Source organism: Momordica charantia (assembly GCF_013281855.1).
Source record: "Momordica charantia cultivar OHB3-1 chromosome 9 unlocalized genomic scaffold, Mcharantia_2.0 BLBB01000009.1, whole genome shotgun sequence".
Classification (NCBI taxonomy): Eukaryota; Viridiplantae; Streptophyta; class Magnoliopsida; order Cucurbitales; family Cucurbitaceae; genus Momordica; species Momordica charantia.
This window is the reverse complement of record NW_028275167.1, coordinates 30085645-30102463: the sequence shown is the minus strand read 5'-3', so window position 1 is coordinate 30102463 and position 16819 is coordinate 30085645. Positions and strand designations below refer to the sequence as shown.

General features: G+C 36.4%; 3 protein-coding genes and 2 long non-coding RNA genes across 8 annotated transcripts; 3 read left to right on the top strand and 2 right to left on the bottom strand.

Annotated features, from left to right (window-relative positions):
* The first annotated feature begins 478 nt into the window (after positions 1-478).
* On the top strand, positions 479-3176 carry OTP85 (Pentatricopeptide repeat (PPR) superfamily protein). 2 transcript variants are annotated; one of them, XM_022295369.2, is made up of 2 exons: positions 479-1260; positions 1366-3176. In XM_022295369.2, exons 1-2 carry the CDS (start codon positions 819-821, stop codon positions 2628-2630), a joined length of 1707 nt encoding a protein of 568 aa, XP_022151061.1. In that variant the 5' UTR covers positions 479-818; the 3' UTR covers positions 2631-3176. The 2 variants fall into 2 exon arrangements, with proteins under 2 accessions (XP_022151061.1, XP_022151060.1); XM_022295368.2 differs by having other exon boundaries at positions 480-664; positions 740-3176.
* A 1238-nt stretch (positions 3177-4414) lies between these two features.
* On the top strand, positions 4415-9081 carry GALT1 (galactosyltransferase1). Of its 2 annotated transcripts, none has more exons than XM_022295450.2 (8): positions 4415-4773; positions 5426-6295; positions 6641-6867; positions 6955-7236; positions 7634-7762; positions 7839-8018; positions 8361-8468; positions 8545-9081. In XM_022295450.2, the coding sequence occupies exons 2-8, from the start codon at positions 5542-5544 to the stop codon at positions 8758-8760; spliced, it is 1896 nt and encodes a 631-aa protein (XP_022151142.1). In that variant the 5' UTR covers positions 4415-4773; positions 5426-5541; the 3' UTR covers positions 8761-9081. The 2 variants fall into 2 exon arrangements, with proteins under 2 accessions (XP_022151142.1, XP_022151143.1); XM_022295451.2 differs by having other exon boundaries at positions 5379-6295.
* Positions 9044-10886, bottom strand: LOC111019142 (Ribosomal L18p/L5e family protein). 2 transcript variants are annotated; one of them, XM_022295453.2, is made up of 5 exons: positions 10739-10886; positions 10336-10537; positions 10069-10157; positions 9548-9700; positions 9044-9431 (listed from the first exon to the last, which is right to left on the bottom strand). In XM_022295453.2, the coding sequence occupies exons 2-5, from the start codon at positions 10481-10483 to the stop codon at positions 9276-9278; spliced, it is 546 nt and encodes a 181-aa protein (XP_022151145.1). In that variant the 5' UTR covers positions 10484-10537; positions 10739-10886; the 3' UTR covers positions 9044-9275. The 2 variants fall into 2 exon arrangements, with proteins under 2 accessions (XP_022151145.1, XP_022151144.1); XM_022295452.2 differs by having other exon boundaries at positions 10681-10837.
* A 252-nt stretch (positions 10887-11138) lies between these two features.
* On the top strand, positions 11139-14398 carry LOC111019085 (uncharacterized). Its single transcript, XR_015787181.1, has 2 exons — positions 11139-13847; positions 13949-14398. It is a non-coding gene; the product is annotated as an uncharacterized LOC111019085 (long non-coding RNA).
* On the bottom strand, positions 13254-13712 carry LOC111019084 (uncharacterized). The gene is made up of 3 exons (XR_002602500.2): positions 13580-13712; positions 13437-13511; positions 13254-13343 (listed from the first exon to the last, which is right to left on the bottom strand). It is a non-coding gene; the product is annotated as an uncharacterized LOC111019084 (long non-coding RNA).
* Positions 14399-16819: the final 2421 nt, after the last annotated feature.

The window sequence follows — 16819 nt, the reverse complement described above, 5'->3', positions numbered from 1 at the left end:
TAACTTTATTTATAGATAATAAAGATCAATGCCTTGCCTTCCGTCTAAGTCAATTTGACCTATCTAGTTTGTCTATCTTGTTCACTAATTCAATTTGATATATTATTTTAATTACTTTCAAGCTTTTTTTAAAAAATGAAAATGAAAATAATAAATTTTACAAGTGCCAAAAACAGGTCATATTTATAAATATAGCCCAATATCCATATTATTTTTGCAAATACGGCAAAATTTCAAAAATTAAAATTTTGTGTTTTTCCTTATTTTAATTTTGTCATAATATAAAGAGTATCATATCGAGTACATCAATTATATAATTAATATACTGAATATACATTATGTCATTAATATAACTGATATATATCAAATATATTAGTCAATAATATACTTTAACTGTATTACTAATACATTTCTTTTGGGTTGAAAATTTCGATTTATGTAACATTTAAGTTTTTTTATTGATACATTAAATATATAATTTTTTTTAATACAATAGGTAGAGATACAAACCGGGAAAAGATATTTTTCGCATTTTGAAGGTAAATTTCTTCTCTCTCTAACCTTGTTTGATAATTTCCTCCTTCAGTGAACTATTTGGCTTCATCGCTCTCTCCTTCTACTTTAGCACTCTGGAACGGTGTCTTATCCATTCATGTCTTTCTGGGTATGTTTCTTTTCACTTCCGTGACTGGAATTTTTATTCAAGGTGTTTTGAAGTTGAGATAATTTACATTTCCAGGAGTACCTTTGCTCTTTTCGGCATTCTTGTCCTCTGCAATGCACTGCATCGTTTAAGACTCAAATTATTAAGTACTGAAATGGGTATCTCGTGTATCCCAAGTTGCCAATTCACTCTCGCAAAACCAAATTCGGCCTTTCCGAATAATGAGTTCACAAATCCACCTCACCCTCTTTTCCTTTTGTCCAAATGTACATCTCTCAGGGAGCTTAAGCAAATTCAAGCCTTTACCATCAAAACCAATCTTCAGAATGACATCTCTGTCCTCACGAAGATCATTAATTTTTGCACCCTTAACCCCTCAACTTCGTCCATGGACCATGCGCACCATCTGTTCGATCAAATTCCTGACAAGGATATTGTCCTTTTTAACATAATGGCACGTGGTTATGCTCGCTCTAATACTCCATATCTTGCATTTTCTCTTTTTTCTCAAGTCCTCTGCTCCGGTCTTCTTCCAGATGACTACACATTCTCGTCCCTTCTCAAGGCATGTGCTAGTTCTAAGGCCTTCAGTGAAGGTAGGCAGTTGCATTGTTTTGCTATCAAACTCGGATTGAATCATAATATTTACATTTGCCCAAGCCTCATAAATTTGTATGCGGAATGCAATGACATGAATGCAGCACGTGGAGTCTTTGATGAAATGGAGGCGCCATGTATTGTTAGCTATAATGCAATTATCACAGGTCATGCTCGAAGCAGTCAGCCCAACGAGGCTTTGTCGTTGTTTAGAGAATTGCAAGCGAGCAATCTTGAGCCTACTGATGTTACTATGCTTAGTATTATTATGTCATGTGCTCTTTTGGGAGCACTAGACTTGGGAAGGTGGATTCATGAATATGTTAAGAAGAAAGGGTTTGATAAATTTGTGAAGGTGAACACCGCACTTATAGATATGTATGCGAAATGCGGAAGTCTTGTGGATGCTATTTCTATCTTTGAGGACATGCGTGTGAGAGATACACAAGCTTGGTCTGCAATGATAGTTGCATATGCAACTCATGGGGATGGCTTGAAAGCCATCTCAATGTTTGAAGAGATGAAGAGAGCCGGAGTTCGACCCGATGAGATTACATTTTTGGGGCTTTTGTACGCTTGCAGTCATGCTGGGCTAGTAGAGGAAGGCAGAGGATATTTTAATAGTATGTCTAAATACTATGGAATAGCCCCAGGGATCAAGCATTATGGATGTATGGTCGATTTGCTTGGTCGAACAGGTCATTTAGATGAGGCTTATAAGTTCATAGATGGATCGGAAATCAAGCCCACGCCTATACTCTGGCGCACCCTGTTATCTGCTTGCAGTAACCGAGGTAACGTCGACTTGGCAAAGCGGGTTATTGAACGAATTTTTGAATTAGACGACTCCCATGGAGGGGACTATGTCATATTATCAAACTTGTGTGCTAGAGTAGGAAGATGGGAAGATGTGAACCATATAAGGAAATTGATGAAAGATAGAGGGGTGGTAAAAGTTCCTGGGTGTAGCTCTGTGGAGGTAAACAATGTAGTGCATGAGTTCTTCTCTGGAGATGGAGTTCACTCCATTTCTGTAGAGCTGCGTCGAGCACTTGACGAGTTAATCAAAGAGATAAAGTTGGTGGGATATGTTCCAGATACATCTTTAGTATACCATGCTGATATGGAAGAGGAAGGGAAAGAACTTGTCCTTAGATATCACAGCGAAAAATTGGCCATTGCTTTTGGACTCCTAAACTCACCTCCCGGGACACCGATAAGGGTAGTCAAGAACCTTCGTATTTGTGGAGATTGCCATACTGCCGCGAAACTTATATCATTCATTTTTGGGAGGCAGATCGTCATTAGGGACGTTCAACGATTCCATCGATTCGAAGATGGGAAATGCTCCTGTTGTGATTTCTGGTAATAGTAAATGTTGATATCATAAGCCATTCTTATAGCTGGTACTTTTTTCTGCATTGGCCATGATTTGCAGTTCATTGGGAACCTTTATATGTTTGTATAGCCATGAAGGAACCCAGAACAAGATTCATTTGGATATTGAACCTACCCATATATATTCATCAGTATAGTAAGTGATTATCACATGTGCCGGATCAAAATAAAGTATATAACCATACGAAGATGATCATATTTCTACATCATCAACTGGCTTATTTTAGATACTTTTTTTGACAGTCAACTACTACGCCAACTCCATGTGCTCCTTGTATTAACACTATCAAATCATAGAAGTTGAATAATGGATTTCATTTCTACCTATTGCTATTCCTCCTTACTGCAGCCAAGTTCAAGATGCTGTACAAAAGGGGATCATATATTGGTGATTCATTAAGTTTGTTTCAATTACAACTGCTTTGAATTTAATATTTTACAAACCTATATTTACGTAGACTGCTTTCTTGAGCATTATTTTTTTCTTTTATAAATGATTTGTTATTGTTTTTGCTTCTCCGCTATTATATTTCCTCATTGAAATGAATATTAATACCTCCAAGATATTGAAGAGGCGGCATCTCAAGCAATCACAAAAACTTTGATTACCAAATACATCAAATCAAATATCTTCATTAACTTTTATTAATCAAAATTTTCAAACAACTTGCCAAAGCATCATTAAAATACCTTCAAAACAACCCAATTTTCTTTCTATTAAAAGGATGGGTGAAACTGCTCATTTTGTTCCTATTGGGTTTTTATATTGAAGAGTCATTCATTGCTTATGTCCTCAGTTTGATTTCTTTTGGTTTGGACTGTAGGTGGGCCATCAAGTAGTGGGTTTTTTTAGGGAAAATTAATCCTAATGACGTGTTCAACCAACGAAAATTTATTCAATTATAGTCCATTTCCCGATATTTTCCGATTAAAACCCATAAACGAGTCGTAGAGATTAATCTAACAGAAAAAAAAAAGAAACTACTTTTCTTAATTCATACTTTTTCTTGCTACATATTATATCGGTAACGTTGCTTTGGAACATATATTTATCGTATGGTTTACTTAGAATAGTAAAAGTCTACTCTTTTTTTTCTTTTTGTACATTGTATATTATAAGGTATGATGAATGATGTGAATTGAATTCCATTTCTGACAAAAGTAACACCCACGCAATTATACAAGAAAAATGAGTGAATTTGTGTTGGTGAAATTAAAATCGGGGAAAACGACGCAGTTTTGGCTGGATGTTGAGGCTTTGGGTCAAGTTGGAAAATTCAACTGCCGTCTGTGGCCAGCCATTCTATTTTACTCTTCCATTTTATTCCAAATGACTGTCTGCGAAAAGAAAAGAACTAATAATAATCGGGAAAAGGGACAACGACCCTTCATCTAAACCGTCCAATCAGAATCGGCCACGCCCTACAGCGAATTTGCTTCTTTCTAAAGATGGCTTTACGCTATTGGTCTGTCGTGGCAAGAGGGGCGACCGGCCGGGTAACACGGAAGATACCCCCCCTAACTTTTTAAAATTATTCATAAATCAAGACGATAAAAACGGTATCGTATCCATTTTATTAATTTAAAGACACCTATTATTATTATTATTATTTTTAAAAAGCATCAAATTTGAACTTTGAAGATCTGGGACTGGACTGGGGGGGGGGGGGGGGGGGGGGGGGGGGGGGGGGGTGGTCGAGGACCTATTCAATTCAACGTTGTTTTTTCTTTTTTACTTTTTTTTTTTTAATTTTAATTTTTCTATGCTTTGACGTCGACTCCAAGCTTGAAACGACAGCGATCTATTACTCACTGCAACTTCCCCTTCTCTCTCCTTCTTCGTCTTCTTCTTCTCTTCTTTCTTCTTCCTCCACCGCCTTTAACTTCCTAAATTTCTTGCCGCGTCGGCTTTATTTTCTCGGCATTTTTTCCGGCGGGAGTTTCTGTTCACATTCTCAAACTAAATTTGGTCTCTCTTTTTTCTTCGCCTTGCCTCAGCATGTTCTTCTCCGACGGACTGTTGAGGTCGGAGTACTGGTTCTTGTTCTGCGGAACGGCTACACAATGTCTTTGGATCTCGCCGTGATTCCGGTCGCCGGAAGTCTATTTGCGAGGTTCTGATGATTTACTTCTTAAAGAACACCGAAGTCTACTTTTCCACTTCTTTCTGTTCTGTGTTTTGCTACTTTTTGAAATCGTTCATAGTTTGGAAAAACTGTGCATAGTGGAGTGCGGACGAATCGTTTGTTGTTTGTTTCTGTTTAGTTTTCGATTTCTTTACTCCTCCATTTCCTTTCTGGTACCGTCACTGGTTTTTTGTTTAATAATTCTTTTAAGAAAATATTTTTTGCGATTGACGCGGGATGTAAGTTAGGATTATTGATATTGCCATTAACTGCAGGAACCTATTAAATATCTGCAATAAGTAGTTCTACTTTCTTGTGCATTTATTGATTCATTATTTTACAATTAATATATGTCAAAAGTTTGAATCAACTTCTAAATAGGAACTTTCTCCTTGTTATTTGCCTTTTGATTTTGGGCTGGGCGTGACTATCTTATTCAAAGAGAAGAAAAAATTAGTGAGTTTTATCCCTTGTTGAAGTCCTGGCCGTTCCTCGGTATTGTATATATATTAATTTTAACCGGAAAGTTGAAGATGATTTTTTTTATATGTATATATTCATATTGTCAAAACTCATTTACCATTTGTTTCTAGATATATATGTTCTTCATGATCGAATCTTTCATACAATGCGCTTTCAGAGTTCGTCTCAAGAAACAAGGTTTCCAGCCATTGGAACTTCAGTTTCGTGATGCTTAATGATGGTCAAACTTGGGCTTAGAGCTATTGCCTATTAGGGTATCATTTGAACGCCAGAATGAAGAAAAGCTATGGCCGGGTTCTGGTTGCGTCCTTGTTTACATTGCTGTTGATGATTTATGTTATCACGAGAAGTTCGTCTCGGGAAAATTATTATGCAAACCCCTTGTACAATTCTATTGATCCTCTTCAGTGGCTCAATCCTGCAGTTCCACCTGCAGTTCAAAATCCTGAAATTGCATACCAAGTGATTTCTGCCGACTCTATAGTATCCAGTCTCTTCACTCAGGGGAATTTTACTGACGGAGAGAATCAATCTCTGCAGACTTGGAACCATTTAAGAAGCATAATTAATTGTACCCGAGGTTTGCCTAATGCAGTTGAGGCCATTAAGGAAGCTGGAGGCGTATGGGATTTTCTAAAAACTTCGATTGAAAAGGAAAGGCTTGGTTATACGAATGAAAGTGCACGTGCGAAAGAGAAGCAATGCCCCCATTTTCTGACCAAAATGAATGCAACAAAGGTTGACAGCAATGGTCATAAGCTAAGAATGCCTTGTGGCCTTACTCAGGGTTCTTCCATCACAGTCATTGGCATTCCAGATGGTCTTCTTGGTAACTTTCGAATTGACTTGACTGGGGAACCACTGCCTGGGGAGCCTGAGCCACCCATCATTTTGCATTATAATGTTAGGCTTTTGGGGGATAAATTAACTGAGGATCCTGTAATTGTCCAGAACACCTGGACAGTATCTCGTGATTGGGGAGAAGAGGATCGATGCCCGCCCCCTGGTTCTGACGAGAATGGAAAAGGTATAGATGTCTATTCATGTTTCCTTTGAATTATTTCATTCAAGACACCACTAACGTAAAATAACTGTTCTAGTCAGATTTCTGCATTTAAAATATGTAGCTGTTTGTATATTCCGATTGAAATGTGTCGTTTTTATAAACAATTCAGGTTTGCTGATAAAAAACCTTACCTTTATACTTTGTTACGAAGCAGGCCATATTTGACTCATCAATGGCTAGGGAAATTGAGAACATTGCATCCATAAACTTCATAACATTGAACTGAACAATGTATTAGGTTCCCTCCCCCAATCAAGCACTATTTCCATTCACTTTGAAGTTAACGTTGTTCATTTTTTATGCTAGTGGATGAATTGGAAAAATGCAACAAGATTGTGGGCAATGTCGAAAATCGACTTCCTGAGTTGAACAAGAATTTCAACAAATCAAAATCTGTGGTGCAAGGAGCTAAAACAATAAAGTACTTCCCTTTCAAACTCGGTCATCCATTTGCTGCTACACTTAGAGTGGGAGTGGATGGAATCCAGATGACAGTTGATGGAAAGCACGTTACTTCTTTTGCTTACCGTGAAGTAATCTCACCCAGTCTTATATCAATTACCTTTACATTGTTCTCTGATCACTCAATCTTATGCTGTTTTGACTTGCTTCTTACTCAGACTTTGGAGCCATGGCTGGTCAGTGAAGTAAAGATTTCTGGAGACTTGAAATTAATTTCTGTCCTGGCAAGTGGTTTGCCCACATCTGAGGATTCAGATCATATAGTTAATATAGAAGCATTAAAATCAACTCCCCTCTCTACAGAAAAACAATTAGATCTGTTCATCGGTGTTTTCTCAACGGCAAACAATTTTAAATATCGAATGGCTGTTCGAAGAACGTGGATGCAGTATCTTGCAGTACAGTCGGGATCTGTTGCAGTTCGCTTTTTTGTTGGGTTGGTGAGCTTCACATGTACTCTTCTTGGATTGAAAAGAACCTCAAAAAAAATTAGGCTAAAAACTTTTCATGCATATTGAAGCTGGCGGTTTCATTGAGTATGAAAAAGTCTAGCTGTTTGTTGAATGAACCACGTAGTTTACTTCCAAAGTTTATCTTGAGGCCACTTCTAAGTCTGCTCATAATGCCTTCAAGTGAAATTGAGTGAGGTGCTTGATAAGATCTGCTACACTAGTTCAAAATTTCATCGGTTGGATACTTGAACTGGAATGATTCATCTGCTGTTCATATTAAAAGTATACAAATGTTTTTGTTTCTTTCATCATCCGTCTCTTAAAATTCACATACTATGAAGAGTACAACCCGTAGTGGTTTACAATCACTTTACATCATTTGCAGCATAAGAACCAAATAGTCAATGAGGAACTGTGGGATGAAGCCCGAACATATGGTGACATACAGATGATGCCTTTTGTTGACTACTACAGCCTTATAACCTGGAAAACGTTGGGTATCTGTATCTTTGGGGTAAAGTTTCGTTCTTTCACTAAATGATGTGAACTCATCATTATGATTCATGTTAATAATCTCACCACTTTGGCAGGCAGAGATAGCTTCAGCAAAGTACATCATGAAGACCGATGATGACGCCTTTGTTCGAGTGGATGAAGTTTTAGCTTCTTTAAAAAGGATCAATGCACAAAGTGGATTGCTTTATGGACTCATCAACTCAGATTCTCAACCTCACAGAAACCCTGAGAGCAAGTGGTATATTAGTATGGAGGTAATTTTCAACACTGGTTTTTTATTATATGGGCATAGGATCTAACATTGCGTGGATAACTCAAGGCTGAAAATTCACTCACCTTTTTCCCACTTTTATGGGTCTTAATCTATCCCTTGCTTTACTAAAAACCCTGGTTTATTCCACCATGTTTGAGTTGGTATGCTTTGAATTAGGCTGATATTTATATTATAAAAGAGTCTGTCGAATATTATTCACACTTTTGAACAAGCTCGCTCAGAATATGGTTCCATTTGCCAATGTAGCGTACTTGGATTAATTTAATAAAAGAAAATTAGTTTTCTTTCTACCATCTTATCTTCATTGGTTGCTCCAATTTAGGAATGGCCTGAAGAGAATTATCCAACATGGGCACATGGTCCTGGTTATGTGGTGTCTAGTGACATAGCAAAGACGATCTCCAAGAAATATAAAGAGGGCCGCTTAAAGGTATCCGTTATTTCTTTGCTTGAAATAGGTACTTTTCCATAAACGATGAATTAAAACCAGGCTATTATATCTTCAGATGTTCAAATTAGAAGATGTAGCCATGGGAATCTGGATTGAAAATATGAAGAGGGAGGGCCTTCAGATTCGGTACGAGAAGGACGATAGGATCCATATTGAAGGTTGTAAGGATGATTATGTGGTTGCTCACTACCAGGAACCTCGAGAGATGCTCTGTTTGTGGCAGAAACTTCAGGAAGGAAATGGTATTAGATGCTGTGGTTCTGATAACTAAGAGGAGTTATGTTCTAAGCAGCCTGGAAATGGAGTAACTATTCTGACACCATCGAAGTAGAGTTAGATGAAAGATCACACCAGGGTTGATACCCCTGAAACAGAAGAGGTAACATGAGAATTTTTAAACCCTCTTAACGACTGCTGTATAATTAGGTGTTACTGTAGAGAAGTATATGGATTTTCAAGAGTTGCTTGAAATTTTGTATATTTCAAGTGACCGAGAGAGACATGATAGAAAGAGAGCTGTAGCCTGTAAAGTGGTATATAGAATGGTGAATCAATTGAATTTTATCAAATCATGCTGTTGAAATTGTTTGAATCGGATTTCTATTGTTTTAACAACGGTTCTCTCACACAGCTGCGGGGCACAAACAAGTACACAGCATCATTTGTTATCATAACTTCATCCTTTTCTGGACAACTTATCATAGAAATGAAAACGAATGTGTTTAGATAAATTAACAGTGTGAACAAGGCATTTACGATTACAACTTGCCTTAATTCCTGGCAAATCTATCGCTGTAAGAACCCATAGTGTGAAATTGCAATCTCAAAGGCTTGCATCTTCTCTCCACGAGCAAACCCGTTTCGGTCATAAGATGATATTTCGTGGATGTTCAAATCCTCACATGTCTTCACAAGTTCTTCACCAACGTACTGAGCAGCTTCCTGTAATCACCAAAGCAACAAATTAGGCCTTTTTCTATTCAATAATAGCTTCTTATCAGGACTGTTATCATCTTAAGTTGGTGGAATGAAGGTGGAAAATTGAGATGAAATCCTACAATGGTGGTGCACGAGGGATTTGGACGCATAGATTTCTGCAGGGTGCTCCCATAAAAGAGGCACTTCTTGTTCTGGTCGTCTACCAGCATTGCATATAACTGCTTATCAGAACAGAATACTGAAAGCCTTGGTCTTTTAGGAGTGCCATTATACTGCTTGGCGTTGAAAACCATCAAATGAAATTAGAAAATAAGTATTACTATGATAATTAAAAACACAGTGTGATGCTTAAAATTTTAATAATGTCCACGAGCTCACAACACAAATTGAGTACAAAAAAACATTTAAGACCACCTAACCTTAATGCTCTCAACAGAAATACAAAAAAAAAAAAAGTGACTGTCAACGAGGCAACTGAGGCAAACTGCTGATGACTCAGTGGCAGTGCTACAACGTTGTAAAAACTAAAAGTGAAAAACGAGGAGACCTTTACAAAGAGACTAACTTTTTTTCTTTCGAATAAAGGGCAAGAGCCTGTGATTTCAGAAGGGCGCTTTCGAGATGGAGAATGATAGCGTACCTTTTTCTGCATCCTCCTATTTCTAATTTTTGCACTTTCTGGTTTAGAGTGTCCTCTTGCTTGGATAATCAACGGCTTCAAATCGCAATCTACACGAAATTTAGAAACTAATATAAAACAAAATCCATCTTCGTGAAGTATTCTATTTAGTATGATAGGTATAACCTCCAGCCAGTGTTCTGTAGTTTTACTCATCAACTTCGTCCAAGAAGAGATATATTGATTTCAATATAGACTAGGAGCAAAAGCAGGTGCAATTTCACTTACTTTTACTTTTCAAGGAGGGGAAATTAAATGGCTTTGACTGAAACCCAAAGGGCGTAGAAGACTTCGATAGCAGACCGGGAAGATTTACAAGAGGCATGCCACCGTATACTTTTTGAAAATCTAAAGTATTGAGAAGTGAAAGGGGCATTTCGACGCGGTCCTCTTCATTCAGGCATTTTATCGAACACCTTGCACGCGACACCTGAAAAAGTGATCGACAATTCAGCGCGTTAAGTCAAGCGGAACCCAAACACCATATTGAAAAGGAGACGCATAAATAGCGAAACCCAAAGGAATTAAGGAAGAAAAATCACTCAAGACTTTAATCCAGGAATTTTTAATTACATTGGAGAGGAGACGTTAGCTAAGAGAACATAAACATCGCCATGCTTTATAAAGCTACCTGCCGAGCCAGAGTTCCGGCGGAATGAATGTGGTTTCGTTGTTGAAGCCTGTTTGATTCTGTACTGTAAAAGCCCGATTGGCGTCTCTGTGGTTGCAGGAGAAACCAAAATATGTTGCCTACCGTCTTCTTCCACGTGTATATGGACGGGATAGCTCAACCCCATTCTTTTTCTTCAAATTTCAACTTTCCGTTTATTACTATTTTTATTTCTCACGATCTATGCTTTACGGCTCACACTATTGGATCCGCTTGAGCGGGATTCGTTACATTGGCTATGGAACACTTTCAATAGAGTGATCGAGCACAATATTTTACGCTACATGTCTATGTGGATGGAAATGTAGAATTCTCAATTTTATATAAACATCGATAAAATGTGATATTTCTGTAAAAGTTACAAAAATTTAAAAATTATAAAAATATTTCAATTAACAAATAAACATTTTCCTAATTCTAAATTAGTTAAAAATAATTAATATTAATATTATTTATATATTAATGACATTTTATTGATATATTTCATATTTTGTCGATTTTCTTGTACTATGATGGAAATGTCGATTTATCTCTTATGTCGATGTTGAACACATAAAACACATGGATATATCATATATTTAGAACTATGGGTAGACAATACATAAGACCCATATCTTTGCCTTTACACTATCCACAGGATAACTATTTTTATTTTAAATTGATTTTAAGTCATTGAAATTAAAATTCTTTGTGGGATGTTAATGAAAAATGAAAATAAATATAATGTTTTATCATTATGTCCTTACAATTTTACGAGGTATAATAATAATGGTATGTTTTAATATCAATTATATATAATAATGAAAGAAAACAAATTTTTGATAAAAAAAACATATTTTTTTAATCAAATCAAATCAACGTAATAAATTAAAACTTGACAACTTCACCTTTATTATTAAAAAAAAAAACCTTACAAATATCTCCCTCCAAATAAGAAATATTAAAGATGAATGGTTTTAAATTTAAAAACAAAATTACATATTAAATGGGACTTATATTCAATTTAAATGAATTCTTATTAAAGATATATTTCAAATATTTGAAAATGGTTGTGGGGTTGAATGGATCGTTGTTAGTTGTTTCTCATTTTTCTCCTAGGATTAAATTTGGTATAAAAGGTTCTAAAACTATAATTCCAACAAATCCGAATGATGTGGTAATCAAAAAAAAAAAACACACAAACAAATCCGAATGATGTGAAATAAAAATTATTTGAAAGAAAAGGTAAGATTTGAAAAATCATATATAATTTTAAAATTTAAATTTTATATTTCATCCAAACGATTTCAAGTTTATTTTGATTTCTAAAATCATTCCATTTAAAAAATCCTTAGTGACATCATTCTTTAACGGATCCTCTTCCTCATCCTCACCCTATCTTTCATTTCAATTTCCGCCGCCTCCTGCAATCCATCATCTCCGGCGACCTCAGACCAGCGGTACATACCACGGCGTCGGCGCAGCAACCAACGAGCAGATTCGGTGTCGATCTGCAGCCCACGAGCAAATCACCACTCCATCTGCAGATCCGGCAATCGGCGTTGGGAGGAAGCGACCCACGGCGGCGCTGCTTCTCCTCCACGAACCAGATCTGCGACCGGCGCGGGTTTCATCCACGAACGCGCGACCTTCTTCGACGGCACAACAAAGATCTTTTTAATCTAATCTCCTTCAGTTCCTACATCCATCGTCCCCACTGTTCTCCACTTCCCTCACTCTCTAATGGCTTCCGAGCCTGACCCCACTGACTTTTCCTCCGCCCTCTGGTTCCCTGTCACGCCACCCACCACAACTATTTCTACACCCGAAGGCACTTTAGTATTGTTCTCCCATACCTTCTTCCGACCCACCCCCGGCTTCCGAATCATCGATCAAAGCCATGCCCACTGCTCACATGAATCAACAAATTGAATGTGTAATTTGTTTGGAGGAGATGGAAGTCGGTGGCCTGATCAAACAAATGCCCTGCAACCATAAATTCCATTCCAATTGCATAGGGAAGTGGCTGGAGCTACGTGATTCCTTCCCCGTTTGTAGATATCAGATGCCAAATCGACGAAGAATATGAAGGTTGAAGACGAAGAATCGAGAGGGAGATTTGGGTGAGTCTCTTTTGACAATGCCATCACAAATGGGGATTCAATTCGAAATCCTCCAGTCGATTCTCAAAATTTCCCCCCTTGGTCTGTCTCTGGATTATGTGTTATTAGTCTAGCTTAGAACAAAAATCTTTAATAGTAACTCATGAATATGATTTCAGCAATTGTGGAGTGAAATTGTGAGTCAATTTTTAGCCGAACAATTCACGAAACAGAATAGATTTGTGATTCTTTTTGGGGCTGCAACAAAACTTCAATCTGATGGAACTTGAAGTCTCAAATAACCATGATTAAGTTAAGTTCACAGAAGCTGAATTGATGATTTCTATAATTTTTTTTTTTTATCTTAATTAAACTCTCCCCGGGGGTGGCTTTGGAGTGTGGCGAGGATTAGCTCCAGAAACTGGATAGTCACCGTACTGTAAATCCATTCTGCCATTGAACAACTTTTGTGGTGGCTGATTCTTCTGCCATTGAAGAAATTGCATCAATTTTAAATCATCTCTTATAATATACACGTGTCAGTTATGATTCAATCATATATAATTACATATCTCTACCTGGTGAGCAGCTTGGGAGGCTGGAAAATCTTGGCCAAGGTGGATCATAACTGCAGCCCCTGTAAATGTAGGAACCTGTCAAGATAAACTGAGAATTACAGAGGTAGTAATTTCAATAAACAAAGTTTGAGGGGGGCGTGTACTTGATGCAGAGACAGTGTTGAAGGAGACGAGGAGAGAGAGGAGCAAAATCGTGAGAAAGTTTTGGGTTTGGCCTGCCATTTCCATTACACAGTTCATGATCTTCACCCAATTGTGACTCACTTGTGAGTGCGTAGATATATATATATACATACATACTTCTTTGCAGGTATTTGGGTTGGTGAAAGCACATAGAAATGTGGGTCGAGAAAAAAAGCATTCCCAACTTTTAAGCCCTCCACCCCACGAGTATTCTAGAGTTTCACGATGGTATGATATGGTCTATTTTGAATTCAAGTTTGTGTGACTTTGTTTACTAAAAACAACTTTGTTCTTACTGATATACTATGGATCTTTATTCTATCGGTTAGGTTTCATATACCCGAGCAACTTGGTGGTGGGGACTGCATAAAGAGATAAAAAGAAGTTGACTTTGTATAGAGAATGGAAAAAAACTACCTGCCCACCGCATAAAACACAGTTATAATTCTGGAATGATGACCAAATTGTCGTTTCTAAAGAGATTGAAGATTGAAAAGGAAATAAATATGGAAAGAGAAGAAGATCAAAAGTAACGGGGAGCTGGATCCACCAAGGAAGTGGAGAATGAGGAAGAAGTCAATTTGGGGTGACAAATAGAATGAACAAACAGACAGAAAACCAGACATAATGGTGAGAGAAAACGAGACATTCATATTTTGAGTGGGAAGAAGATGGAAAATTCTGGGCAATTAATGATGAACAAGTTTGAAAATTATTTTGAGTCAACCTTGTAATGGATTATGAAGGGGAATTTACTGGTTGTTGCACTTGCATTTGCAGTCCAATCTAAGCACTTACTACAAATGTCATCCCATCTGGTCGGCCAAAACTACTCACATCTCTAACTTTGACACAGTAAATTCCAGTTTTTTTACTTTCATTATCAAAGATTGTGCCATTGTCGTATATGTTGTCATCAAAGAGTAGTTGGTGTAAAAAAGTTAAGGTAAAATCAATGTACTTGATTTTCATTAACTTTATTGGCATGGTTGACATTAGGAAGGTTTTAGATTAATCTGTTTCTAATGATAGGTCACTGCAACACCATCTAGACCAAAAATGTGGATTTTGAGGGCAATTATATTATATTGAGAATTTAAGTAACAGGAATGTGAATAAATATCTTTTTATTAACTACATTTATTTACAATTGGTGTATTATTGTTTTGTTGAAAAGTACAGCTTGAAGAAAGTTGAATCTACTATTTGGCATGAATTTCAAATTACAAACTGAACTCTTTTATTATTATTTTTTTTAATGAGATGTCTTAAAATCCCAATTTAGAAGGTTTTATCCTTAAAATAAAGTTTTTGATGCACTCCTCATAATAATGAGATGTCTTGAGATGAGTTTATTTAAAGATAGAACAATACTTACCAAAACGAGTATAGTTCTTGAGTTCAAACTTCCACCTCATATATTGTACTAAACAAAGAAAAAGTATAACAATACTTAGGTACCGAGAGACATTCTTACATTAAAGTACTGACAGGTAGGAGAAAGGAAGGCAGAAAGAGAATATACATTTTCTTTTTAAAAATGGAGATCTGTCGAATTATTGTTGGTGTTCAAAAACAAAACTTAGTGTTTTTAGATTGAAAACATAGAAATTAAATAATAAATAAATAACTTTCCATTATTCCAAAAGAAAATATAAGCTTGTATTGTACCACACTCAAACACAATTGTCAAAATTTCAAACTTCGCATTGATTTATCCTAAAGATTTCATATATTTTAACTAATTGATGGGTTAGAATTTTACTGATATATTTGGGAGTGGGAAGTGGGAAAGAAAAATTGTCCAAACTCCAAAAGAAAGCACTTGGATTTGGAAGTGGAAAGTGGGAACTCTAACTCTGTCAAAGAATATTGAATCATTATTTGTTAGAAATTTTTGGAACTCTTTTACTTCTCTTTGTTTCCATACAAAACTCTCTATTTTTAGCGCCCAAATCAACTCATATATATGTTTCTATTGGCCCAATCACTTGGCTACCAAAAATATTCTAATTAATCTCATTATTTAAATCTATAAGTCAAACTTCTACATTAATTACGAATTGTAATGTGAAATTTTTGTTCAAATCTCAATCATAAATTTATTTAAAACTCATTTCTTTTTTAGTACAGACTCATTCTCTTTCTAATTCTCATATTACTTTGATTGTGATTTAATATTTTGGATAATCATCATAATTTCCGACCATTAACACCATATTCATTTTTGTACTAAATAATTTTACATTCACAATATAGTTTTGATAGGAAATAAATACATGTTGTTGAGGGTGAGAAAAGTGGTGCAAACGTGGGGTAGCCGGCATGGCAGTGAAGACTGGCTCCACTGTAGATGAACGACTAACAAGGGGGCGATGTCGAAGTGGCAGGGACGTACAAGCAGTCTCACGACGTGCCTTGCAGCAATAGAACTTGCAACGGATCGTGGAGACAAGCGACAAAGGTTATACCACGCGCCAAAAATATCCTCTAACGACTCGTTAGAGCTCATATGCAAGTAGGGCCCACTATGCACAATGCCTAGCAACCTCCATAGTCGATTCCATCACCTATGAAAGGGGTAGAACCTTGCCTTACAAAGATAATTGAAAAATCTATCACTTAACCCATACACACGATTGCTCTCCATTTCTTCCTTTATTTGAGCTGCAAACTTGACGTCGGATGACCTTTAGCAAGGCACCGTATCAATGTCGATATCTGTTATCGAATGTTAACTCGTTTGACGGCCATATCGAATGACATCTAGGTTAGCTAGATTTCGGCACTAACACATGTCAACGAGTTTTCATAATTTTACATCTAAAAAGTTAGATTATATGTTTAGTTGAACTTTTAAGTATTTATTTATTTAGTCTATGTACTTTAAAAAGTTTCTAACATGTATTTCAAAAAAAATATAAAATTTCTAAGGTGTCTTCAAATTTTTAAGATTATATCTATCTTGTCCATGTTGTCAAATCTACCAACTAAAACTTTTTGACAAGTTGATTCAATCATGTTTGAACATATAATAATACAAGTGTTTTTTTATAGTCTAATAACATAAGTGTTAAACTAGTAGAGTCAACAATATAAATCTATTACACACAAAATTAAAAGTTTGGTGGGTAATATATTTACCAGTGATACAAACATATCAAAACTATAAACTTTGTAGAGTACCATAATCAAATCCG

Excerpts from the sequence above, each read along its gene's own strand:
- OTP85 (XM_022295368.2), top strand. The coding sequence starts at position 819 with ATGGGTATCTCGTGTATCCCAAGTTGCCAATTCACTCTCGCAAAACCA.
- GALT1 (XM_022295450.2), top strand. The coding sequence starts at position 5,542 with ATGAAGAAAAGCTATGGCCGGGTTCTGGTTGCGTCCTTGTTTACATTG. Across the intron at positions 6,296-6,640 it reads TTCTGACGAGAATGGAAAAG|TGGATGAATTGGAAAAATGC; the intron begins GTATAGATGTCT and ends TTTTTATGCTAG. Across the intron at positions 7,237-7,633 it reads TTCGCTTTTTTGTTGGGTTG|CATAAGAACCAAATAGTCAA; the intron begins GTGAGCTTCACA and ends CATCATTTGCAG.
- LOC111019142 (XM_022295453.2), bottom strand. The coding sequence starts at position 10,483 with ATGCCCCTTTCACTTCTCAATACTTTAGATTTTCAAAAAGTATACGGT. Across the intron at positions 9,701-10,068 it reads ATAGGAGGATGCAGAAAAAG|TATAATGGCACTCCTAAAAG; the intron begins GTACGCTATCAT and ends AACGCCAAGCAG. Across the intron at positions 9,432-9,547 it reads ATCCCTCGTGCACCACCATT|GAAGCTGCTCAGTACGTTGG; the intron begins GTAGGATTTCAT and ends TGGTGATTACAG.